This window comes from Vigna umbellata, chromosome 1, assembly GCF_029865625.1.
Source record: "Vigna umbellata cultivar VRB3 chromosome 1, Vumbellata_1.0, whole genome shotgun sequence".
NCBI classification, from domain to species: domain Eukaryota; kingdom Viridiplantae; phylum Streptophyta; class Magnoliopsida; order Fabales; family Fabaceae; genus Vigna; species Vigna umbellata.
This window is the reverse complement of record NC_142165.1, coordinates 30665577-30693167: the sequence shown is the minus strand read 5'-3', so window position 1 is coordinate 30693167 and position 27591 is coordinate 30665577. Positions and strand designations below refer to the sequence as shown.

The 27591-nt window shown below is 35.1% G+C and overlaps 2 protein-coding genes across 2 annotated transcripts; both read left to right on the top strand.

Annotated features, from left to right (window-relative positions):
* Positions 1–310: 310 nt before the first annotated feature.
* Positions 311–1764, top strand: LOC124821998 (putative clathrin assembly protein At4g40080). The gene has a single exon (XM_047293947.2). It carries the CDS (start codon positions 414–416, stop codon positions 1455–1457), a length of 1044 nt encoding a protein of 347 aa, XP_047149903.1. The 5' UTR covers positions 311–413; the 3' UTR covers positions 1458–1764.
* A 19832-nt stretch (positions 1765–21596) lies between these two features.
* Positions 21597–23527, top strand: LOC124822000 (purine permease 1-like). Its single transcript, XM_047293949.2, has 2 exons — positions 21597–22472; positions 23000–23527. The coding sequence occupies exons 1-2, from the start codon at positions 21639–21641 to the stop codon at positions 23348–23350; spliced, it is 1185 nt and encodes a 394-aa protein (XP_047149905.2). The 5' UTR covers positions 21597–21638; the 3' UTR covers positions 23351–23527.
* Positions 23528–27591: the final 4064 nt, after the last annotated feature.

The following is a 27591-nucleotide window of genomic DNA, read 5'->3' as shown; positions in this document are numbered from 1 at the left end:
AGATAAGAGAACACAAGTGTTTAATTAAAACAACTTCATAATTATTTTCCTTCACTATAGTAAACATATAAAAGTAAATTTAGAAAAATATTATTACTACTTTAATTTAATGATTTCTAGCATACATGTATCATGTATGTATTTAATTGTAAAGATTTTCCTGAATTCTTTGGAACCTTAAATTATACTTAGAATGAAATTTTAAAATGAATGAATTATCGTTAATACTTTGATGGCATTGTATTGTACCTTTTGGCTTTCTTCCTGAGTCAAATTAATTTTTATATAGTTATAATTCTCATAAATAAACCAAGAGAAATATGCAACTCCGTGAAAAACCAGAAAATTGAGCCATGCATATCTGTGGCAGAAAAAACAACCAAAAGCAGAGCATTTGAACACTCTCCAAAGCTATGTCCCTCCGCAAGACACTCACAAATCTCCTACACACTTTCAACGACAAAACCGCAGTGATCGCAGCATCACTTTCACTCAAACGCCGCGTGTCCTCCGTTCGCGTCCATGTCCTTCGCGCCACCACTCATCGCCTTGCCATTCCTCCGTCCGAGTCCCAAATCGCTGCCGTTCTCTCCGCCGGCCGCAGCTCATATCTCCTGCCACGCACCTGCATAGAGGCAATCATGGACCGCCTTCACAGAACCCAAAGCGCCACAGTGGCACTGAAATGCCTCTTCACTCTCCACAACATCGTATCCGAGGGACCCTTAACGCTAAAGGACAATCTCTCGCACTACCCTTCCCGCGGAGGACACAACGCCCTTAACCTCGCTACCTTTCGCGACGACACGGACGTGCAATCTCTGGAGCTCAGCTCGTGGGTTCGATGGTACGCGAATGTTCTAGAAAATGTCTTGACGGTTTCGCGCGTTTTGGGTTATTATCTGATAAACAAGGGCGTTGAAAGAGAGTTTTCGGGGGTGTCTAGTGTTGAGTTGCTGTGTGAAATACGAGGTTTAGTCGATTTCGTGGAGCAGGTGAGTCACGCGCCCGAGTCGCTGCACCTGCAGAGGATCGACTTGGTGTATGGCGTTGTGAGATTGGTGTGCGATGATTACGGGCGCGTGCAGCGCGAGATTTCACAGCGCGTGGAGGAGAGTGAGAGGAGGGTGGGGGATTTGGGTGTGAACGAGTTGAGAGAGTTGGTGCGGTGTTTGAAGAGGTTGGAAGAGTGTAAGGAAAGGTTGGTGGTTTTGTTTGTGAATAGAAAGAAAAACGATTCGTTTTGGGATTTGATTGGAAGAGTTAAGAATAAGGGGGTGGCGGTTATGGAGGATACGGAGGGGAAGTGGTTGACGGTGGTGGTGAAAGGTAGGAACGATTTCACTGAGTCGACTCGGTTCACCAACCCGTTTCTAGAGCCCGGCGAAATTCTATATTCCGGTCCCACCGGGTGGCGCGTTGCCACATGTCAGCTAACTGTTCCCGGGTTGGGATGACAAGTTCCAACGGTCTTATTGTCAATAAGGTGTGTCATTTGTCGTTTGTTTGTTTTCCCTTTTTCTTGTCTCTTTTTTACTTTTTTATTTTTCTTTTCTACAGGGATTTTTATTTTTATTTTTACAATGTATAGTTTTCTACCTATCACAGATATTTGTAGCTAGAAAAGAGATTTTGTATAATTTTGACTTTAAGCCTTCTCTGTTGGATGGAGTTAGTCTAAACGTGTAATCCGTTGGGATGTCATATCTGGAAGCTTTATCGGCGGGTCCAATTCAAGGAAAAGAGAAAGAAATTTCGTTACAATTTCTTCTTTTGTAAAGAATATTTTTCATGATTAAACTTGATTGAACAATTGAGGATGAATTTTTGGTCCATTGCTTAATGGTGTCACATGTGTTGCAATGATTAACAGTTTGAATTTACCTAAATAGTTTGTTAGATATTATTGGCTCTGCACAGAAGGGAAAACAATTGTTTAGTTCCGAGAAATTAGGTAGATTCTTTTGTTGGGTCTATTTAGTTATAAGATGCTACCTTGTGTTGTGTTCTTTTGTTTGCCTTTTATTAAGATTTGCCTCTTGCTATGTGAGTGCGTTTATATACATCTATCTTTTTGTGAGTTTTTGGGTGCTCTTATTCGTCAATAGTCCATCTTAACACGATTTTAGATAGAACAGAAGAAAATTTCCAAACTAAAAGTGTTTTTATATACGAAGTTTTCATTTTTAAGTTGTGTTACATAACATAACTTGTTTATAGTCGTATTTCTTTGGGCTAAATATGTTTTTAGTCCCTAAACTATTGGTCGTTTCTGGTTTTCGTCCCTCTTTCAAAATAAGGTACAATTTGTTCCTCATTCTTTTCGAAACTCTAGTTTTAGTCCTCGAAACTTTGGTTTTAGTCCTCGAAAACTAACCTCGATAACTACCACATTTTTAACGGTGTTAGTTTTCGAGGACTAAAACAAAAATTTTGAAAAGAATGAGTACCAAATTGTACCTTATTTTGAAAGAGGGACGAAAATCAGAAACGGTCAATAGTTTAGGGACTAAAAACATATTTAACCCTATTTCTTTTTTAAAATTCACCCATTTCCATCAAATCCAATAGAATATGTACTAGTTTGACACCGCTGGTGAAAGTAAAAAATATAAGTTTTTATTCACTACAAAAATAATATATTTCAGGAGAAGTTATTTTTCGACGGTTTCTGAAATCCCGAAAAATTTTCGGCGATTTAAAATCGAAACCGCCCCAAACATTTAAATTTTTTTATTTTTAAAATAATTTTTCTGTGCCTTCATTTCTTCTACGTTTTTCCCCAAACCCTAATTCCTCCTTGCTGTCTACATTTCTCCCAAACCACTATATTCATTTCCCTGCTGCTTTCATTTTCTCCCAAACCACAATCTTCATTTCACTGCACCACAAGCACCATCTCAATCTCGCCGTTCTCCGCCATCGCTGTCGGAAGCTTAATTCCACTCTTTGCTGCTCTTCTTTCTCCGAGAAGCACCACACGAATTCCCTTAACTCCGATGACGTCGTCGAGCTTCCTCTCTTCCCTCTCCCTATAGTACTCTTCCCCGGCGCCATCCTGCCCTTGCAGATCTTCGAGTTTCGCTACCGCATCATGATGCACACACTCCTTCAAACAAACCTTCGCTTCGGCGTCATCTACACAAAATGTCGTCTCTGAAACCGCCGTCGTTGGCTGCGTCGACGAAGTCATAAAGCATGAGAGCCTTGTGGATGACCACTTTTTCCTCATCAGTAAGGCCAAGAACGGTTCCGAGTGAACAGTGTGCTGCGCACGAAACCCTACCTGGTCGCGCAGGTGACGTGGCTTTAGAACCGGCCATCTCCCTCCACCGATCTCGATCTGGAAAGGCTAGCCACCGTGGTGGAGACCTACATGAAGGACGTTATCCGGTTATCCAACTATTATTTTCAATTATGCTTTCTTGTGTTCACATACACATGATTTCTTGGCTATTTGTTCTTGTATTCTGGCTACTTGTTTATGTGCTCATGGATATCACTTATTTATGTTGTATATGGTTTGTCTTCTTTTCATAAGCATTCATGCATTGTAAAGAAATCATTCACATTGTTTAAATTCTTTATTACGTGGTGTAGTAGTTGAGACAATAGGTGAGAATGTTTGGGACAACAACGAACAACATTGTAAAGAAATCATTCACCTTGTTTAAATACCTTTGTGTATTTTCTCATATGTATTTTATTATTTTATGGAGGATCAATTGTTTTCAAATCCTTCATTGGGTGGTATGCTCTATTATGTCATTGTATGTTCTTGCCTCGGGGCTTAGAATGAATAGAGCCTTCCTTCACCAAAAATTTTATGTACCAACCTTCCAAAAATGTTTGAGAATTTTAAGTCCAGTCATTATTATTCATTATTCTTGAATGTGATGGATCCAACATATGTTTCTAAACCTGATACCTGCGTCATATGTTGTCAATGGTCTTTTAATATAGTGGCAGCTAACTTCATTGGTAAAGACATGAACCTGGGTTTGATCTCAGGTATAGAAAACAAGAGTGTTATTTTATCTGTCATTTAGCTCTATAATCATCTTATTCATTCGTTTAATTGCTCTAATCGAAAGATTCTAGTGGGTCATTTCAATTCACATGAATGTTGCCTCTTTCATCATGCAAGGTGCATTTATCAGATTCTGCAAAAAGTCATGAATATGCTGACAGAGGTGTGATGATCTATGAAACTTCTTCTTGTGCTCTTTCACTTGCTTATGAATAATTTTTCTTCCTTTACTATTTGAAATATATAACTGCTTATTTTAAAAGTTATCTGAATCATTATACATCAATTTGACTTTTTTAATTTCAATCTATTGATTCCTCTGGCAATTCGCCACCTCTTGTATACATGTTCTTTAAACAAAATGACCTTTTTATATTAATCTTACAACATTACAATATTACTTTATTTAAATAAGCATGCTAGGGTACATATCCCTACTCTGATTCTCAAGGGATAACTAATCCTTTGTGAAAACACATGTAAAGTATACTTGACATTTTTTTTCATACTATTTAGAATTTGTCGTGAGATTTTAGTATGTTGTACATAGCGATTTTGATAGCATTCAAATTAGTTGTGATTAGTATTTGATAGCATATAAATCATAAGTTCATGCTTTCAATTTTCTTTTTTTTATCAAAGAATGAGACATTTAAATGGCCAACCAATTTACAACATCTAGAAACAATAATATTGCAACTTTCCTGTTATACCTGTACTTGGAAGCATGCGTATGTGTCTTGTTTCCTTTTCATTTTATAATCTGTGTGGTGCAGATGAGAAAGTTAAAGATTATGGTTGATTTGCTTCTTGTCTCTTCTTGTGGTTTATGCTGATGCAGACAAGAAACTTTTGGTGCATTTGGAATAAGGTATTAAAAAAATTACTAAATACTTATCTAATTGTTCATTACAATATTGTTTTAACTATATTATTTTATTTGCAGATTTTTAATGATTCCTCCTGGATGGAAGATTCAGACAAAGAAGACATTAGAACCAAATGTGTTTTTTTTTTTAATTTTAACTGTTAGTAAATTGTAAGTATATGTAGGATAATGTAATATTTTGATTGAATATATAGTTTTATGTACAAATAATATATTAAATATTAGTATACAATTTAATGTATGAAATGAATTTCATTTTGTTTCTTTAATTGAATCTGTTCATTAATAGGGTATATTGATTATAAATTGATTGGATGAGATCATAATACAGAAAAAATGATTGTAAATTGATTGAATGTTAAATGTAAATATATAATTTTTTTATAAAAAAATGATTTTCCGGCGGTTTTGGAAAACCCCTGGTAATTACCGACGATTTTGGAAAACCCCTGGTAACTACTAACGGTTTTCTAGAAACCCCTAGAAATAGGGGCGGTTTCATAGAAAACCGCCGGTAATTTTGTGACGCTGGTTTTCCCAGTGATTTTTGTAACCGCGGGAAACGTATTTTCCGGGGGTTAAAACCCCCGGTAATGTAAAAAATAACCCCTACTAAAATTGTATTATTTTGTAGTGATTAGACGTTTCACATGAAGTAGAAATTAAATCAATTTATAGTAAAAATAATTCTTACATTCCAAGTTCAAGCTTGTAAAATTTGATTAAATTTAAAATTTACTTTTTAATCGTTTTATAATTAATAATTTCTCTATTCTAAAAAATAAAGTTCCAAAATATATAATTTTTACCAACCTAAGACTATGTAATTTTTTCTTTTCGAACTCATCCTGAATCAATAAATACTCCATGCATTATACAAGAGTTTTTCTAACTATGGTTCATTAGTTCCAAAACCTACTTGCTTTCTCATAAAGTTAGAACCATATCACTTCCACTTTTTATACTCTTAAGGTGCATAAAGAAGTTCAATGGTTGTGTTGTTGTAATAAAGCTGACAAAATAAGAAACAATATTTTCTGAGGCGTGTAGTTTCACTATCTTTAAGGACTTATTCGCAGTGTATTGTGCAAGTCCCTCTGGATACAACAAGAACTTCTCGAAAATATTCAAGAATCTCAGAACTAGAAAGAAACTTTAAATAGAGTTTATATCTAGGATATAAGAGTTAAAGTAAACACACAAAAAGAAGAAAAAAAAAGTGTAATATGTGAGGAGGAGAGCTAGAAAATAGAAAGAATTTTGTTTGTTATCTTTTTATGGAATGAAGGGGTGCTCTATTTGTAGAGCATGCAAAGATTTGTTGCCAACAAATGAACGTTGCATCAGAACATTGGTATTGGAACGTTGCACTCATGAATGCACTTCATGAACGTTGGGTAACGTTCTTTTGCAATAATAAAGTAATATTATTACAACAATACCCCACTTATTGCAAAAGAAAGTTGAAAGAAAAGTCTTTGACCCAAATAGTTCATAATGATTAAACAAACATTAAAAGAAAGATAATAAACTTTTATCCTGGTTCTCATAAGATGTAATGCATTAGAGCTGGTATAGCAAGCTATATGAACCGGTCTTAGATTGAGATACTTAATACACATTGTAGTTGGTATAACAAGCTATATGAACCAAAGACACTAGACGTGTGTTAGAGGTTTATCAATCACAATACACTGCCACAATCCTTGTTGTTATCGTTGTGTTGTGCTTACTAGGCCATGCGCGTGCCCAGTATTCAAGAGTGCTTTAGAGATCATGCCAAGACCTCATACAAGTGGCCCCACTCGACACTCATTTAGATGATTTCATCAAGTATATGCTACAAATCATACACCACCCATAAGGGATATGGAAATCATTAAAATTTTGTTTAGGCTAAAAATTTTTCACCATATAGAATTTTAATGACAAAGTTTAACCTCTCAATAATGCAGTATCTATCACTTTCACACACACCATAGGAAAGGATATAATTGATTAAGATCAATTTAGTGATATCAAAACTAAAAAGGTGACTTGTTTTTACCCATATGAACCTTATTTATGGGATCTCCAATCACAAAGGTTGGGTTACTATCACTCTTTTGTTTACAAGTGGCTTAAGTTTCATTCCCCTCAATGTTTCTAATATCATTTGTCTTCCTAGGGGTTTTGTCAGAGGGTCTGCTAGATTCCGTTCTAACTTCACATAATCAATGGAAATAGTTTCACTCTTTAGCAGCTGCTTCTCCAAATTGTGTCTCAATTGTATATCTTTATTCTTTCCATTGTAATTCTTATTTTTTGGCTATAGCTATTGCCGATTGGCAATCACAGTGCATTGATACTGATGGGGTTGGCTTCATTCATAGTGGAATGTTCGCTAATTAGTTTTTCAACCACTCAACCTCATTACCAGCCATCTCAAGAGCAACAAACTCAGATTCGATTATTGATCTTGCAATAATTGTTTGTCTGGCTGATCTCCATGTAATTGCACCACCCCTAAGTGTAAATACATAACCACTAGTGAATTTTATGTCATTTGAATCAGATATACAGTTAGCATCACTGTACCCTTCTAATATAGTGGGAAATCCATTATAGTCAATGACATAATCCATTGAACCTGTTAAGTATCTCATAAGTCTAGCAAATGCATCCCAATGTTCCTTATTTGGACATTGAGTGTACCGACTCAGTCTACCTACTAAAGTTGAGATATAAATTCTCCTTTATTTTTCATTAATTTAGAATTAGCATCATAAGGGGCACTCACGGGTTTAAGGTCATAAAACCCAAACTTCTTTAGAAGTTTCTCAACGTATTGTTCTTGGAATAGTAATATACTATCTCCCTTCCTTATGATTTTAATACCTAAAATTACATTGGCTTCACCATGTCTTTCATTTCAAAATTTGATCCTAGAAACAATTTAGTTCTAGCGACAATCTCATTGCATATACCAAAAAATAACATGTCATTCACATACAAACATGTAATGACATATTCTCTTCTTTCAAATTTAGATTCCTATCAATATCATTAGGTGAAAAGCCAAATTTATTTCTTCGAGTAATTAAGTAACATTACCTACACTCATATTATTTTTAAACGAGAACTGTCATTCAATAAATCAACCTGAAGATTCATACCACATCAATTCACAACCCACATGTACCCATCCAATCTAATATGCCCGAGAACCTTAAAACATTTTATATCCACGAAATATCACATAACAACAATTAACGAAATTTTGGAATTAGTTTGAATAGTATTGAACAACTTTAATAAAAAATTCTTGCAAAGTTAAATCCCATAAAGCTTCTAATATCATAAGTAAGGTTAAAAAGTGTTGGGCTCAGTTCCCATGTCAAGAAAATCACATAATTAATAGCAATTACTAACTCACAAAACTCTAATTAGCTCATCCAGAATACAAATCAATCTTAACTATGTCAACACGTGATTCCATCACAATGATAAGATCAATCATCTAATTACAAAGTAACTCATGTTCATACCAACTAATTTAATAAAGATTTTGCAATCTAAAGAGAACAGGACAACAAATTACAAGCTCTATCATCTAACAACCATCACATACTGCTCACATAAAGTATTTTAATTGGCTTAAATGCTTACTTCGTCCCCATGTTAAGAGGTGAATTTTTGTTTAGTACCTGGTTTTCAAAATGAAGACATTCGGTTCCCATGTTACGAAAATTTTATGACTTCAGTCCTATCCATTAAGGTGGTAGGAACGACATTAAAGGTTAAAGGATGTGGCAAATTACTTATCTAGCGTGGAAAAAGCACATTTTTAGCAAAGACAGATATGAAAATTTCCTTTTAATTTGGAAAAGCAAATGCACAGGGATTTGCCCTAACATATTAATCTCCAAGGAGCTTAACTGAAGGAGCTCATGTGAAGTGGGTGAGCTGAGGTGGGGTGCCCTAAGTTCTTTGTTCTAACACAGTTTCTGAAGTTCGCTATTTCTGAAGTTCGTTGTTTGTGAGGTGGGTGCCCTAAGTTGACTGCTTGGGATTGAGGTGGTTTTGTAGGTCTCAACGAAGCAATATTATGTCCTTCCCCGAGGCAATGTCAATGAATAAGTGTTCGTCTTGCTCATAGGGGACCTCGCGTGGTGGTTCATCAAGAGGAATGATTGGCATCCAAATATGCTATTATGGAGAGCTTGCCGTATTAAGAGTCGCAAAAACTGTTAAGAATGAGGAGAAGCATTTTTGGGGCTGCCCTAATTACAATGTTTGTTTTCTTCGTTGTTTTTTTATTTTGGGGTACATTAGTTTGCTTTATCCTAAGATGTTTTTGGTTGGATGTTTTGAACAGCGGAGTCAAAACGAAGAAGTGCGAGGATGTAATTTCTTCAAATGACGCACTGAAGATTATATAGATGAAAGGGATAATATAATTGGATGGCAAAGGAGAAAGATTATTACTTTGGAAAAATCACTTTTGGTTTGTCAGAAAAGGGAGAAGGTGTTGTTGGGGATTTTATGTTTGATGGAGTTCATTAACATCATCTTTGTATGTCTTATGTTTTAATTTTGTTGAAGTGGTGTTTGATGGGGTTATATTGTAATGTATGTTTGTTACTTAATGAAGAAGTTGTTACTGGTATTAGAATGTTTGTGTTATTCTTCATGTGTTTGTGATATTGATGAAATGAGATTCTGGTTTCTTGAACTTCTAAATGAAAATAGAATATGAGACATTATATGTCATCAACTTTGATATCAGAGAAGGCAAAGTAATATGGCTATGAAAATAGAACTTGAAAAACCAAAAATAATATGATATTGATGATTAAACATCACTTAACAAAATACATCATGATGATCCAAAATGTTAAAGTTATTATGTGCAAAATACATCATATCAAAAATAATATTGAAGGTGAAACATGACCTCAATATTTCAAAGCAACAATACTTAAAGTTCAAAGTACATATCCAAAATACAACAGAAATGTCAACAATTTTTAAAGTGGTGTTGTAGTGTGATCAGTTTGGGGTTCTTGAGTAATCTGACTTGCTTGAGTGGGTTGTGGTGTAGCTTCGTGGTCTTGTTGTTGACTTGCTTGAGTGGAGTGTGGTGTAGGTTCTTGGTGTTGTTGTTCACTTGCTTGAGTGGGGTCTGGTGTAGCTTGTTGGTGTTGTTGTTCACTTGCTTGAGGGCAATTAGTTCTTCTATGTCCTAGTTTTCTACAAATGCCACATCTCTTTGGGATTCCGGTTTGTCCAAGTTGTGTATCATCCCCTTTTTTGCTCCCAACTCTCTAGTCTTTTTTTTCTTGGTCTACCTGGCAACACCCTATTCGGAAGAGGCAAAATATTAGCATATGAAGTCCTTTGTGATAGTTCAGGTCCATTCACAGGGAAAATTATTGGAATGTAAGTTTCTTCATAAGTGGAGGTTCTAAACCAATTTGGGATGTAGTCTTCTGGATTAATGTTTAAAAACCTCATGGTTGTGAGTGCATGACAGCAAGAGATTCCTGTTACAGTCCGCTTCCTGCAGCTACAATCTCTTTTTCTCTACATCAACCACAAAATTTTCAGCAATATTGGATGTATGGCCGATCTCAAATACTTGCTGCCCTGACCAACTGCCAAATGAATAACTCCTTGTGTAGTTTACTTAGGTATCCAATATTGTGTCTTCTCTAACTCCTTCTGTAGTCTCTTGTGAATTTAAGGGCAAATGGCACCATGAAACTTACTTATCTTCTCTCTATTGGATGCGCACCTTTTCATCAGGTAGCTACGAATCTCTTCCAACATTATTATGATTGGTTTTCCCCTTGCATCTAAGATGACGCTGTTAAAAGCTTCAGATATGTTATTCACAAGTGTGTCACAAGCAGGTCTTCCTGAAAATCTTGACCTAGACCAAAATCTGCAACAAGTGAAAGTTAAGTATTTGGAAAAGAAATAAACATTTAAATAATATGAAAGAATATATAAACTTCAAATGTACTTGCCTTGGTGGAATATCTATCAAGTGTTTAAAGGCGTTTTCGTTGACATCCTTGATTTGTCTCATGACTGATTGCTAGGCTTGGGGGTGTGTTGCTGCTACTGCCTTCCATAGTAATTGTCTCAGATTTATGTCAGGAAATTTCTTCCTAAAATTTGCATAAATGTGCCTTACACAGAAACATTAGTCCACACTAGGTAAAAGTTGTTGTATAGCTGGCAGAAGTCCCTATGATAGTAATGAATGAAACTACGAGTCTTAAATTGGCATGGTCAATGATAACGGTTGAAAATACCGTTATTTGTGATTCAATTTTAATAGTAAATCAACCCTTTTTGACTTAGAAGCTTGCTTGAACTCATGTTTTAAGTTTAGTTTTATGAATAAGTGAATAGAGATTATACTTTATGATTTTATCACTAAATTCCCTTTATTTTGTAGCTAATAATGTGCCTGGAAGAATATCCAACAATGTATAGAGCTGAATTAGCCATAAAAGCAAGTAAAACAGCAAAAAAAAATGAGTTTTAGAATGTTACCGCTGGGGCTGAGCGCCAGAAAGGGGGGCTGAGCGCCAGTTTCATGTATTGCACCAAGCTAAGAGCCATTCAGGGGCGCCGAGCGCAAATTTTCTCACAGTTTCACCTGGACGCCCTTTTTGAGGTGCTGAGCGCTAGTCTTCCTGTAACATTTCACGCTTGGGCGCCCTCCAAGGGACGCTGAGCATCACTCCTTCGTAAGCTCGCTTGGACGCCCTAAGTAGGGGCGTTGAGCGGTGTCAACATTGTCCAATGATTCAATTCAGCCTTATTTAAGGATTTTCTTGACCTAGAGAGAGTATCTTTTGACAAAATTGACACAAAATTCAGATTTTCTCCAACTCTCTGGAGGCAGAAGTGGATGCAGAAGCTCTCCTCTTCAGTTTTTAGGGTTTATCTTTCATTCTCATTCCATTGTTCATCTAGTTTCCCCATGACAAGGGGGAACTAAATTCAATTTGTTGTTGGGGGATGATGTAACCTTCTAAACTCTCATGTATTTGAATTGGTTTTAATTATATATACTTCTTTCATCAATTGTTAGGGATTTTCTCCTTTGCTCTATGCTTGTTATGTTTTGATCGTTCATGGCATGATTTAATAATCTTCTTTGTTATTGGGAAATACCTAGAAACCATGATCTGGAGAATTTCTCCCAAGAACAATATTGCCTAGGGATGCGGATAGGAGGATTTGTCGTCTTAAGCTTCTAATCGTAATGCATAATTAATTATTAGGGATGCAAGAGATTGTGGTCTAGTAATTAAGGATTGACTTTCTTCACCGAGGGATCAGGTTTTAAGTACTTTAGAAAATGACGTTAACAATTGAATGAAGAAGACAAATTTGTATATGCATGAGAATAAACTAGGTGAAATCTAAACCCCAACAACATACTCATCTCATAATTTTAATATCATTCATTCACCTTTGTGTTTTTCTCCAATTGATCAAAAGTGAATTCATATTTACTTTCTTGTTTTTGCATTCAAAACCCTAAATTGTTCTTAAAAGTCTTAATTAGTTAAGTAATTACATGACTGTTTAGTGTCGTGAGTCCTCTAGGATACGATACTTGGTCTTACTATTTTATATTACTTGATAGTCAACAAAGTAATGAATGAAAGGTACACATTTACTTGCTTTCTGTTGATCTGACACAAAGGTACACCTTGAACATAATCCCCCGCCTCCAAGATAATCAATTAACCATTCTAAAAACCAAGTCAATGTTTCCTTATTCTCTACTTCAACAACAACATATGCCAACGAACACATCTGGTCATTAATATCTCTTCCAACAGTAGTTAAAAGCTCACCTCCATATTTGCCTTTTAAAAAGCATCCATCCAAATGTATAAAAGGCCTACATGAGACAAAGTTGTCCTTACATGCTTTGAAACACACATACATTCTTTTGAATATAGCCTTATCCTCATTTCGTTCTACATTCACTTTCACTATTGAGCCAAGGTTTAACCTCAGTAATTCTCGTGCATAATCATACAGTCTTTCATATTGTTGTTTGAAACAACCATCAATGTTTGCGGTTGCCATTGCTTTTGCCTTAGTTGTTGTAGACCCAGACACACCAATGTTCCATTTTTTTCAAAACTTACTGGGCATATTTTTCATATTTATATCTGGATTTGCTTTCATTCTCTTCACAAAAGTCTCTGAATCTCTTCTTGCAGGTCTGGATAACAGTAGAAGAAAAAGGAGAAACAGGACGTCCAAAGAACTTTTCCCTTCTCTTGAGACTCTTTTACAGCCTTCACCTCAAAGATCTGACCAGGAAACTGGAAATATGGCTGAAGAGCAGAATGTACTCTGGCAGATTATGCAACAGTCATTGGCCCTCACCATTTTAATAGCATTGCAAGGCCGAGGGTTAATGCTGCAAATATGGAGATGAAGTCTGCTTTGATTCAATTGGTGAAGAGCAACCAATTAAATGAATTATCAACTGAAAATATATATGAGCATCTGACCACATTCAATGAGATATGCAATACTGTGAAGATCAATGGTGTGCTAGATGAAGCTATTAAACTTACCTTGTTCCATTTCTCTTTGGGAGGCAATGCTAAGATGTGGTTGAACTCTTTTCCAGAGAACAACTTTACTTAGTGGGAACCCTTGGTTGCAAAGTTTATGAACAAATACTTCCCACAGTCAAAAGTAAATAAAGGTAAGCAAGAAATTTCTTCTTTCAGGCAGGGCATGGACGAAACATTAGGTCAAGCATGGGACCGATTTAAAGGCTTGCTGAGAAAGATGCCTACTCATGGTTTTGATGAACCTACAATAGTCATTCTATTTCTTGGAGGTCTAAGCTCACAAACTAAATTGATGCTAGATGCCTTAACTAGAGGTAATATCAAGTGCAAGACTCCAGAGGAAGCTTATGATTTGATTGAAAATATGGCTACAAATGCTAATGAGATGCATAGTGAAAGAACTCAACTTCAACAAAAAGGAGTTCTACAATTACAATCTCAAGATGCTCTGTTGGCACAAAATAAGATTATGACTCAACAACTAGAGACTCTAATGAAGAAGATCTCTCAATTGCCAAGGGAGTTGCAGAACGTTTGTCAAGTTCAACAACAACTTTGTGAATTGTGTGGTGGAGATCATATTAGTGGTCAATGTGCTATGCCGAAAATTACCCAAAAGGAAGTCAATTTTATGGGTCAAGGTAATCAATTTCGTCCAGGTAATTACAATCAAGGATGGAAACCTCACCCAAGTATAGGTCAAGGGCAAGCTGGGCAATTCAATAGACCACAACAATAACAGTGGAAACAACAACCTTCACTACATGAAATAACTGCAAAGTTAGAAGAGACACTCCAACAGTTCATGCAAGTCTCTATCTCCAATCATAAGAGCACTGAAGCTGCTATAAGGAATTTGGAGATACAAGTTGGCCAACTAGCTAAAAAGTTAGAGGAAAAATCTGAAAAGCAGTTTGGGGCTAATAGTGAAGGTAACCCTAAAGAGGAGTGTAATGCTATCATAAGCATTATTAGTGAGAGGTTGGAAGAGAGAAAAACTGTGAGAAAAGAAAAAGTTGAGTTGAGTGAAAAAGAAGAAGAAAGTGAGGACAAAAAAAGCGAGGTTGAGAGGAAGGAAAAGAAGAAAGAAAAGAAAGAAAGAAAAGGAAAAGAAGAGGGAGAGAGAAAAGAGAGAAAAATTGAGAAAGCTCTTCCTTACCCTAAAGTTTTTACTAGAAAGGAAAAAGAGAGACAATTAGGGTGTTTCAAGGAGATATTCAAGAAATTGGGAATTAATATCCCATTGATTGAAGCATTGCATCAAATCCCTGCTTATGAAAAATTTATGAAGAAGTTCCTCAAGAAGAAGAAATATTTAGATGAGGACACAATAGAAGTACAGGAAAATTGTAGTGTGCTTCTGCAGAAGACACTTCCTCCTAAAGTCAAAGATCCGGGAAGCTTCACTACTCCTTGCACTATTGGGAATTGTGATGTAGGGAAAACTCTAATTGATTTAGGGGCTAGTATCAATTTGATGCCCTTATCCATGATAAAGAAGATTGGTGGTCTTGAGGTCAAACCAACAAAGATGGTGTTGCAAATGGCGGATAGATCTACCAAGAATCCCTACGGGATAGTGGAGGATGTTGTGGTGCAAGTTGACAAACTTAAATTCCCAATGGATTTTGTGGTGATGGAGATGGGGAAAGATTTGAAAATCTCTATCATTCTTGGAAGGCCATTCATGAAGACAACTAAGGTTGTCATCAATGTAGATGATGGAGTTTTAATGCTTAAAGACCAAGATGAAGAGGTGATTTTCAATGTCTTTGATGATGAGCAGCCGATTCAAGAGAAGAAGATTAGCCCAAAAGATACAGAGTTGTTAAAGACTAGTGTATCTAAACAAACTGCTGACTCAGTCAAGGGAGGTAAAAATTGTTTCTTGTCACAGGAAAAGGAAAAGGAGAAAAAGATTACAGAGAGGATAGTCCACCAAGACTTGAAGTGCGAAGAGGAAGAATTCAAACCTGGAAAATCAGTCAAGTACAGGAACAGGTTATGGGTTGTGAAGGAGATTAAAGTGAATGGAGTGATTGAGATTGAAGCTCCATATTCTAGAAGAGTTAAGAAGGTGGACCAGAAGTTGTTGAAGATAAGTTGGTGTGATGAAAGCAAAAGAAACACCAACATCAAGGCTTTGAACTGAACATTATGGCGTCAGGCTCGTGACGTTAAACAAGCGCTTGTTGGGAGGCAACCCAGTGTTTTTGAGAACTTTTATTGTTGTTTGATTTGATGTGTTTGTTATTTAGTTGCATTAAGGATGTTTGCGTGGATGTATGGTGTGCATTGAGAGTTAATTATTTTAAGTGTGAGATGTTAAGCTTGAGTTGGAAAGTGGAAAGTTTGAAAGAGCAAAAATATGAAAAATTAAGGGTTGAAACTAAGGGATCATACCTAAAAACACTTAGGGAAAGCAAGCAAGGAGGGGAGAAAAACTCACGCACCGTGCTGAGCACCCCTCATTAGGGCGCTTAGCGCCAGCGACGTTGTTTGGATTTTGGGCTTTTAAAGCTCAGCGTCATTAGGCCCATTTCACTCTTTTAACCCTAAAGTGCGCAATTTCTCCCTCATTTCTTACTCCCTCACTTTCCAGCCACCAAAGAGCTTTGATTAGGGTTCTCTACTACTTCCCCCTTTCATCCCTTCACCAAAAATCACCATTTCTACTACTCTTTGCTTCATTCCATCCACTAAGTTTGGGGTTCTTGGTGTGTTGTAGCTATTTTTCATAGAAGCCCTAAGTTTCCACAAGCCCTTTGTGCACATTTTGAAAGATTTGAACTCCACTCAAGTAAGCATCTTGCATTTTCAATTTTTACTCTTGATAGCTTTGATTTTTTATGTCTATGCATGATATGTATTGGATCAGCTGAATAAATTGTTTCTGGATGGATTATGGATGATTATTGCATTGTGGAAAGTATGTGTGTCAAGTATTTAGCCAGCTAGGGCCATAAAGTGTTTTCTGGTGTGGCGCTGAGGGCCACTAGTTGGCGCTCTGTGCCGGCACGGCTGGTTCATGGTGGTTGTGTTGTGTTTTCTTGTGATTTTGGTTGTGTGCAGGTGCCGCTGAGGGCCCTCACATTGGCCCTTAACGTTGAAAAAAAAAGATTTTGATGTTGATTGGTGTTGCTTATGTTTGAGGAGTTATGTTGAGAATGTGAATTGTGAATTGAGATTATAGATTACTCATGAGTGGAATGTATTGTGTTTGATTGTGGTGCAGATATGGCTTCATCATTTGGAAAGCGTATTAAGCACATTGCTGATAGAGGACAGAAGAGAAAAGAGCAGATATATTCCAACAAGTTCCTCTCACACATGCATGAGAGACACTTTCAGATGGTGCAAAATAGGAGGCTTTTGATGGAAAGAAAGGTGGGACTAATACCCACCATGGCACCTGAATTTGGGAGAGAGCTAGAAAGGAGACAATGGGAGAATCTAGCTTATTACCCCTCACCTGCTAACATAGCGGTGGTGAAGGAGTTTTACATGAATGCTAAGACATTTCGTGGTGCTACTCATGAGATGTATGCAAGCTATGTGAGGGGAAAGAGGATCCCTTTTGATGCTGTCACTATAAATTCTTTCTTGGGTGCTAAATGGGCAGGAGAGCAGTGTCAGTTTGCTCTAGCCATGGAGGAGGACATTAACTATGCTGATGGGGAGAGGACCTTGGGCATGGCAGGTGGCCAGTTTTAGAGGAACAGGAATGATAAGACAATCCATATCAGGAGGTCCTACTTGACTCCTCTAGCAAAATATTGGATGGAATTCACTCATGCCAACATCCAGTCATGCCCTCATGTATTAGACATCACGACACATAGAGTTGTCTTCCTCTATTGTGTGCTCCAAGGTCTTAATATCAATGTGGGGCAAGTGATAACAAATGAAATTAAACAATGTGCCCATGTCGTCAACAACAAGTCACATATGGGGCATCCCTCTCTCATTACACTTATGTGAGCTAGTTGGGGTGAATACCTCCACTCCTCCATTTGAGCGACCTAGGAAGGAGATAGATGCCTCCTATTATACCCAGTATTGCATGTTGGATTTGGCAGGAATCCCTATGCCAGCACCTCAACCTCCTAGAGTTCATAGGAGAGCACCACAACAGGCACAGCAGGATCAGGCCCATGATGCTGCTCCGTTCCAGATGAGAGACATGTACATGTCTCTAATGGAATCTAGGATGGAGGCACTGTATAGAGGGGAATAGGCTTTGTTGATGAACACTGACTTCTGCCTTTCCTGAGAGACAGTTCATGTCTCAAGAAGAATTCCAGGCTTATGTTGCATGGCCTGCAGATCCAGCTCAGGCTAGTGGAGGAGTTGGAGCATCTGGAGCCACAGCTATGGAGAAGGATGCTGAAGAAGAAGAAGAGGAGGAAGAGGAAGATGAGGAAGAAGAAGAAGAGGATGACGACGACGATGATGATGATGAGTCTGATGCCAGGAGGGATTGATCTTCTGGAGAGCATCTATTGATGGATGCTAGGATGATTTAGATGAGAGCACCTACGGATGGATGCTACTATGAAGAGGAGCATCTACTGATGGATGCTACTAGATTAAAGCATCTACTGATGGATGTTATGATGATGAAGATTCAGATGAGAGCATCTACTGATGGATGCTACTAGATTAAGCATTTATTGATGGATGCTATGTGATTAAGGGTCTACTGATGGATGCTACTAAAGGAATCTACTGATGGATGCCGATGAAGATGAGAAAGATCAATATCTACTGATGGATGTTGATGAGAAGGATTCACATTTACTGATGGATGCTGGAAGATTTAGGGGAAAGCATCTACTGATGGATGCTGTTGGATCAAGATTTTTATATTTTTGCTTTATTTTATGCTTATTTGAATTGTGTTTATTTTGTTGTTATGTACTTGGTTTAATGAATTGTGCTGCAATGGTCTGATATGATGTGATAAACTGTTGTTTGTGATGAGTAATATTCTTGTGTTTGCTCTATTGTTTTATGATGCATGTTGAGTTAATGATTGGTGAGGCTTTTAAGCATAAATGGTGGTTGCTCATAGTTTTGTTAAAAACAGATGCATGATTTCAATTATGATTAATTTGTTGGGCAGTGTGTTTATCAAATTATGGAACTTAAGTTAACCTGTGAGAGGTTGGACTCCAGAGTCTTTGATTGATTGAATGCTATTACTTTGGAAGCATGATTGATTTTGCTTGATTTTCTATGATTGGATCACTTGCTTGCTGGTTACACATGATCATGGCCATGTTTTCTTCTCCCTTATAATCCAATGCCAATATGTGAACCCAACAAAGAATAATGTTTTTCTTTAACCTTTGAACCTTGAGCCTAAATGTGAAATTTTGAATATATGTTTTTAAATCCTTACCTTGAGTTGAGTAGAGTATGCTTATATGGTAATGGAGATTGATTCAAGTTTGGGGTTGTGAGAAATCGGAAAGAACTTTGTGAAATTCATTAAAAGAGCATTGAGCAAAAGCAAAAAAAAAAAGTGAAAGCAAAAAGAAAAGAAAGGAAAGAAAAGGTTAAGTTCAATGAAAGAAAAGTTGGGAATGAGTTGAATATTGATTTCTCACATAAAATAAGAAAGAGAGTTTATTGTTAATGTGAATAAATGAATTGTGCACTCTCTTAACTCAAGGATTTTGTTGTTTAAAAAAACCAATTTTCTTCTTAGCCCGGCCATGTTCCAAGCCTTGAAAAATCCCTGGGATGATAACTTGCTTGTGAGTGTGTTTGATTTGTGATTAAATGAAAGACAAAGTTGATTCATGTGACATTGTGATGGCAAAGTGTCAGAGTGTCACCTCACTATACACCTTTGAGTTTGAGTTAAACACTTTTGAGTGCTTGAGTGAAACACTATCTTTGGTGAGGAATTGTTCCATGCACTTTATGATAACATTCTTTCTTGGTTGTTGATTATTCATAAGGTTGTTGCATCTGTTGTGTATGTCTTGATTATGTGAGCGCCATAGTTGAAGCTTGATTGGCTAAAACATCATTATATTTTGACTAATCATTTTATGATGAGCAAACATGAGTAATTTACTTGTCCTAGAGGAAAATGCTTTTTGGTGTGCTAGACCATTGTAGTATGATTATTTTGTTTAAGCCAAATTACATTTTGTTTGAGGACAAGCAAAGTTTCAAGTTTGGCGTTGTGATAACGGTTGAAAATACCATTATTTGTTATTCAATTTTAATAGTAAATCAACTCTTTTTGACTTAAAAGCTTGCTTGAACTCATGTTTTTAGTTTAGTTTTATGAATAAGTGAATACAGGTTATACTTTATGATTTTATTATTGAATTCTCTTTATTCTGTAGCTAATAATGTGCCTCGAAGAATATCCAACAATGTATAGAGCTGAATCAGCCATAAAAGCAAGCAAAACAACAGAAAAAAGTGAGTTTTGGAATGTTACCGCTGGGGTTGAGCGCCAGAAAGGGGGGCTGAGCGCCATTCATGGGCGTTGAGAGCCAGTTTTCTCGTAGTTTCGCCTGGGCACCCTTTTTGGGGCGCTGAGCGCCAGTCTTCCTGTAACGTTTCATGCCTGGGCACCCTCCAAGGGATGCTGATAACAGTTGAAAAACTGTTACTTTTATACTTAATTTTGACATCAAAAGCAACCTTTATGACTTAGAAACTAGCTTGGAATCATGTTTTTGTTTATGTTTTGGAAATAAGAGAGTTGGATGGGTTTTATGTTTGGTTTTCCTCTTTTTTGCAGGTTTTAATATGAATTGAATGGAATAAGTGAAGGAGTCAGAAGTTGGATTCAGAAAAGAAAGAAAAAGTGCATAAAAGAAGAGCCGCAAGTATCGCTCAGAGCCACTTTTACTGCTGAGCGGCACTCTGAAGTCCCGCAGTCACCGTTGAGGGGCAAAATTGCAGCTGAGCGTCAAATAGAAGAACCGCACTTACCGTTGAGCGCCATTTTATTGGGCCTTGGGCCAATTTTCTGTAATTTTTAGAAGGCTATATAAGGTTTCAGCCGAATTAGGTTTAGTATCTTTTGGCAGAACGAAGCAAAATCACACTTTTTTCACCCCTTGGAGGAGGATTTTGGATGCTCAAGCTCCACTCTTCAAATTCTAGGGTTCTATCTTTCATTCTTTCATTATTTTTCATCTAGTTTCACCATGATTATGGTGAACTAAACCTTCATTATTTTTGGGGAATCAATGTAATGCTTTGAAACTCTCATGTATTGAATTGGTTTTTTAATCCATATGCTTTGTTTCATTAATTGTTAGGGTTTTTCTTCTATACTTTATGCATGCTTTGTTTAGCTCATTCATTTACATGATCATTGATTTTATTTGTATCGACACATATAGATAAATCTAGACATGAATAAATTCTCCCAATATATATATATATATAAAATAAACTAAGTATAATATGAAGATAATATAAAATAACCTTTTCACATTTTGAAAATAACTTTGTATTTTTCTAAAAGGTTAAGAGTGAAAAAGTAAATAAATAAATGAAACCAATTTTGTAAAATTGAAGTAGAATTTAAGAAGATTTGAAAGAAATAAACTCAATTGTATAATGATTAAATGAATTGAATTTCGTGTATTTTGAGTGAACTAAATTAAATTAAATTACTTTACATGATGATTGATATATTATCAATGGATATTTTTTAAATTATATTTTCTAATTTCATAACTTCTAATTAAATTTAGTTCAAAATTTTTTATTTAAAAGTAATTTAATTTTTAAAAAATAAATTAATATAAACAATTCACCACCAATTTTTTAACAACTCAATTTTTTTACATTTAATATTAGTATCAATTTACTGCACTTCAATTACTCTTTACAGATTAAACAACTTATTTTTAATTTTAACCTTCATATAAAAATTAACTTTTGTTCTCAAAATCAGTGTATATAAAATGAATGCTGCCAATCAAACTCTTGAAACTAAAAGGCCGCAAAAATATTTCCATATTCATTCACATTTAAAGGAGTTCCCCAATAACAATATTTCATAAGGTAAAATTAATTTATGTAAATTTAATAATAATCATTAAAAGAAATAGATTATAGAAATCTATAAATGAACCCCACTTGTCTTACATACTGGTCAAGCTATCACTGTCGGAAACATCCATTGTTGTCAAACAAATATCATACCAAAAACAAAGAAAGAAAGTTATGTATGTTAGAAAAAGAAGAAGAAGAGAAAAGAAAGCAGAAAAAAAGAAGCATGAAGAGAGTGCTCCTACTACTAAACTCGGTTCTTCTAGCTCTAGGAACTTCCGGTGGCCCCCTCGTAATGCGTCTCTACTTCATCCACGGCGGCAACCGAATCTGGCTCTCCAGCTTCCTCGAAACCGCCGCTTTCCCTCTCATTCTCATTCCCTTAACAATCTCTCACTTTCATCCCACTTCTCATCATTCACCCAAACCTAACCTCGTCTCTATCAAACTGCCTCTCTTTCTCGCCTCCGCCGTTATCGGAATCCTCACCGGCCTCGACGACTACCTCTACGCCTGCGGCATAGCGCGCCTTCCCGTCTCCACTTCCTCCCTTATCCAAGCCTCGCACCTCGCCTTCACCGCCATCTTCGCCTTCCTCCTCGTTAGGCACAGGTTCACGGTGTACTCAGTCAACGCCGTCGTGCTTCTCACCATCGCGGCGGTGGTTCTGGCGCTGCGTTCCGGTGGAGACCGTCCGCCAGGCGAGTCCACGCGGCAGTACGTGATCGGTTTCGTTATGATTCTGGCGGCTGCAGCGCTGTACGGATTGGTCCTGCCGTTGATGGAGTTGGTGTACAAACGGAGCAAGCAGCGCGTTACGTACTCTCTGGTGATGGAGATTCAGCTTGTGATGTGCTTCTTTGCTACCTTGTTCTGCACCCTTGGCATGCTCATCAATAATGACTTCAAGGTTTGGATAAGCTTTTTCTCTGTTTTTGGTTGGAAAAATATCCATCACTCAACTCTCAAATTTTTTTAACACTTTAATTTTATGTATTCTTTCTATACAACATGTGATTATTAGATAAGATATACAAAAAGCTTGACTTTTTATTCCTATGTAAATTTTTTAGACTATATTGCATAAGAAAGAAAATAAAAGCGTTTTATAATAATTGTGCATGCCATTAAACTAAAAAGGAATATAGTATATAAAGCTTGAAGATATTTATTATAAAAATTATTAAATGTCAGTGTAATTACAGTATAAATAAACATTCTCACTATTTACTCAAATATTTGTGTATTGTAACTTTATATATCAATTAAATTATTTTCATGTGTCTTTTAATTAACTAAAAGTTATTAAAACTCATGAAAGCAATTGAATTTCCTCTTTTTTTTTTCTAATAAATCATACATTTAAATTGTGAATATTAGTGTTATAATAATAATAATGTTGGTTAGTTGAGAAAATAAGTGTGGTTATTTTTTTAGGTGATTTCGCGAGAAGCAAAAGAATATGAACTTGGGGAAAGCAAGTACTATGTTGTGCTGGTGGGGAGTGCAATAATGTGGCAGTTCTTCTTCTTGGGAGCAATAGGGGTTATCTTTTGCTCCTCGTCTTTGTTTTCAGGAATTATAATTGCTGCTTTTCTTCCAGTGACTGAAGTTTTGGGTGTTATTGTATACAAAGAAAATTTTGAGGCAGAGAAAGGGGTTGCTTTGGTGCTGTCTCTTTGGGGATTTGTGTCATATTTCTATGGTGAAATTAAACAAGACAGGGAAAAGAACAAGAATGGTTGCCCAGAAACAGAGCTACCTCAAAGTCTTTCTCCCAATGCATGATTACCACTAAAGTTGTTGTCTTCAGATTTCACTGTCTTGGTTTGTGTTCAATTGTCAATATTGAAGGCTAGCTTTGGCCCCAGCAAGATCCAAACCACAGATCTCACCCTTTCAAAATACAAAATGTTAAATGGGTAGAAAAAAAATATATATAATGATTTGACAATCTATTTTTGATATGCATTGAATTGATAATTCGTATATAAGAATGACATTTGAAATTGAATAGGGGATTATTAAATAATTACATAAATATTTGTTGTAAATATGTAATTAGTTCAAAAGAAATTTACTTAAAAATACTTTTAGCATAGAAAATGTTTGGAATAAATTTTAGAGAAGACTAATATAAACAACCATATCTTAAATACAGTTATACAATCATATTTAGAGTTTCTTTTTAATAATATCTATCTTATTAAATACGTTACATTTTGTAAGTGAAACTCTAAATTAATTGGAAAATATAGATAGATTACGTTTGTCCTTAATTAGATAGTAATATTATGTAAAAGTTGTCTGATCTAATGAAAATATTTATTCATATATTATTTCATTTTTTTTGAAACATTTATTTGAGGGAATTAGATATTAATGTTCCTTCACATTCAGTTCTATTAAATATTTATTTTATAATTTCGATTGTCAAATTATCTTTTATTCAAAATTGTTAACTTTTAGTTTTTTCTTTTCTTTTTTGAGATTTATGATGTGTTTGTGATATGAAACAAGCTTAGAGTAATACTTATTTGATGAATTTGAATGATTATGTAATGTGTTATATATGTTAGCTTTTTAGAAGGTAAAATTTTGAAATTTTGACTAGAAAATGAACATTTAATTAATTAATATATTTAATTAATTTCAATGATAGAAAGAGCTAATAAACTAAAAACGAATATGTAATCAAGCCAATATTTATATATTCAATAATTTTTACGTAGAATGTTTTCCCCCAGTTTTTATGGCGTAAAAGATTAGTCATATTACTTTCCATGCTTTATCTATGTTTAAAATATTTTTTGAAAAAAAAAAATATAAAAGTTAAAGAAGCCTATGAGGATTTCACAATCCATAAAATACCTACCTTTAGCTTTGACAGAATTTGGTTAAAATTATATATATATATATATATATATATATATATATATATATATATATATATATATATATATTATCTGTGTATCCTCTTATTTCAATTTTTTGAGTTTTATATGTTTTGAGGTTATGTTAAATAAACTCCCTTTAATTTTAAAGTCATTAATAAAATAATAGTTACGCAAATTTAATCTTTAAAGATATCCATCTTCCTCAAGCTTTTGTGATAATAAAATGGTTAAAAATAAAAAATCACTAAATCGAAAAAAATAATTAAATTTAAAAACAATAATTTAAAGGATAAAATTCATAAATTATTTCAATTTAAAAAAAATCATTTATATAAAGAATAAAATTAAAAAATAAATATGAACATAAAAAAGATATTCCTATATGAAGTTATTAGTTTTAGAAGACATTAACATTGTTAAGCTTTTATATCATAATAATTATACTTTTTATTAGTTTTTAAAAGACATTTACATTCTTATTTTTGTCCCGTGTCTCTATTTTATTAATTTCCAAAATCAACTAAATTATCATTTATCATACAAACATTTTATTATCCTCGTATTAGTTCTAGCGTTCAAGTATTAGAAAAAAATCAACATTAAAAATATTAGTGATATTGTTGTAAATAATTCTACAATTTAAACGTTAAAATTCTAAAATACTGTATGTTTAATTAATATCGAAAATGTTAGATTCTAACGTTTGTTAACATTGGAGTTTCCAGACATTACATGGTTGCATGACTCATGTCAACCAATAGAAAAATGACCTTTTGATTGTCCACTGAACAATTAGATGTCAAAAGAGGTGAATTCTTACTTCCATTAAAGTTGGAAATTCACCTTTTGGACATTATATTACCTTCGAATTTCATGAAAATATTAAAACATTTGGTGGGTAGTTGTAAAAATTTACTACCATATGTTTTGTAAAAATTTGTAAAAACATAAACCACGCATATTGTTTTTTCGTGCTTCATTCTATTTGACCCTGCGTTTTCGAAGACAAGTGCGAGAAAACATAAATGTTAGTTTTTACTTACTTACCTCTTGTGTGAGGAGGAACTTATGGAATCAAACTCCAACACGGTTTTGAACACTATAATCACTTTTTTTAATAGCTTAAATCAAGTTCTGATTTATTTGATAATATTCTCAACCTCCATACTCACTTTTTACATAAAAATAATTTCATCTTAGATCAAACTTATCAAAACATTGTTATTTCTGCCAAATCACTGTGGATACGACACTTGTTTACTACAACAACCCAGTATACTTGCTGGTATATTTCTGTTGTTACAAACTAGACTCAACAGACCTGTAGTGAAAAAATGGCACTCAATGCCAAAACATTTGCATTCTTTTACGCTCAACTGGATAAAACTACTGGTGGAGCTAAAATACTCCCAAACCTACACAATGAATTGGCGTTTAGGGTTGAATGGCCACCACTCAATGTTGTATCATATATGAAGAGATTAATTTCTATGATTTTAGGAAAAAGGAACTTGTTCAAATGTTCAAATTTGTATTCCCTTCTTAGTACCTTGGTCAAAAACAATTTTTAATATCAAGGCATATACCAACTTGCTTAATTGATCAAATCATAAGTTCCTCGATTAACATAAACTCAACCAAGATAAACCTCAAGCCAAAAATCCAAAAAAAAAAATCAAATTCAACAGATAAAATTCATCATACAACTCAATCATGCAAATCACAAACTTCATGACATCTATAACAAAAAAAATGTAATTAATTTCCTTTACCTAAGATACAGATGAAGTTGCTTTAAGGAATCCTTCAAGCTGACAGGATGTCCTATATACACCTAGGAATGAGACGAACACGATCAGGGCACACCATTGAACCACTAATCAACAAAGTCTTATATAGATGACTAAAAAAACGCATGCAAATGAAAGTGGGCATGCAACATATAATAAATAAAGACCAAGAAAAAGAGTTGAAACTCAAATTACACGAACGAAGAAACTGATCAATCCAAATGAAAGAGTTCGTCGCAAGGATCAATCCTATAGTCTCGGTTCTTCAATCTAACGAGCATAGAGGAAGAATCCTTAGAGAGAAGTCAGAGAACTCTATAAGAGTGATTTCTAGAGAGATTATGTGTTTTAAAAATAAAGAAACTTGTTCGTAACAAAACTATTTTTATTAAAACCTTTTAACATTAAAATAACCGAGTCTTACTATTTTTAAACTAATTTCACTTCTAAAATGCTACTTTCTAGGTCTTTACATTCTTACCAAGAAGAAAAAAAGTTTGCTCACGAAAATTCACTCATCAGGTAGAAAGGAAAGTATTTCCTCCTCATTTTCTCTTATCACAACCACCTAAACTTGACCGATTTACACTCCCCAACACCTTAACCAATTAAAAAACCTTGCCTTTATGCTAAATGAAGTGTTCAACAATGTAGATTGTTTTAGCCTTACTCCCTAAACAAAGCTCTCAACCTCAAACCTAAAGCTTGATTGATCCTTTTCGCCTAACCAACCAATATGTATCTGATATACTAAACTTACTTTTCACATGCCTTCAACTACCTCTTGTAGGTTTTACCAAAATATAAAGATAACCTTAGGGCTCAATTTGAAACATGCTAGTTATCACTTCACACCATCTTATTCCCACTTTGAAGCAATACTAAACTAACTTGATCACATATGACTGCTGATCCACTACCAAATGTTAACACTTTTGGTCACCTTTATTCACAACCACCCTTATAACATGCTTTCTTTATTGACATTGGTCAGTGGGTAACAAAGTCCTCAACAACCATTTCCAAAGTAGAACTTTCACCTTATGCAACAACAAAAACCAAATATGGTTCTCCATATGCACTTCTCAACTCACTAACCTGTATCCATCTTTAGAATTGCATTCTTATCAATTGAAATCACTATCTTGATCACTACCCTATAACTTTATGATATTTCTCAGAGTAGGATTGTTCGATGTGTCTTTTCCCTAACCATTTTGAGAAACTCATTATGGTGACTACATTAATAAAATCTCCTCACAAATTCACTTTAGGATATGGTCCTTATGTAAAAATGTGTAACAGATTCATACTGAAGATTCAATAAATCTAAATATATCAA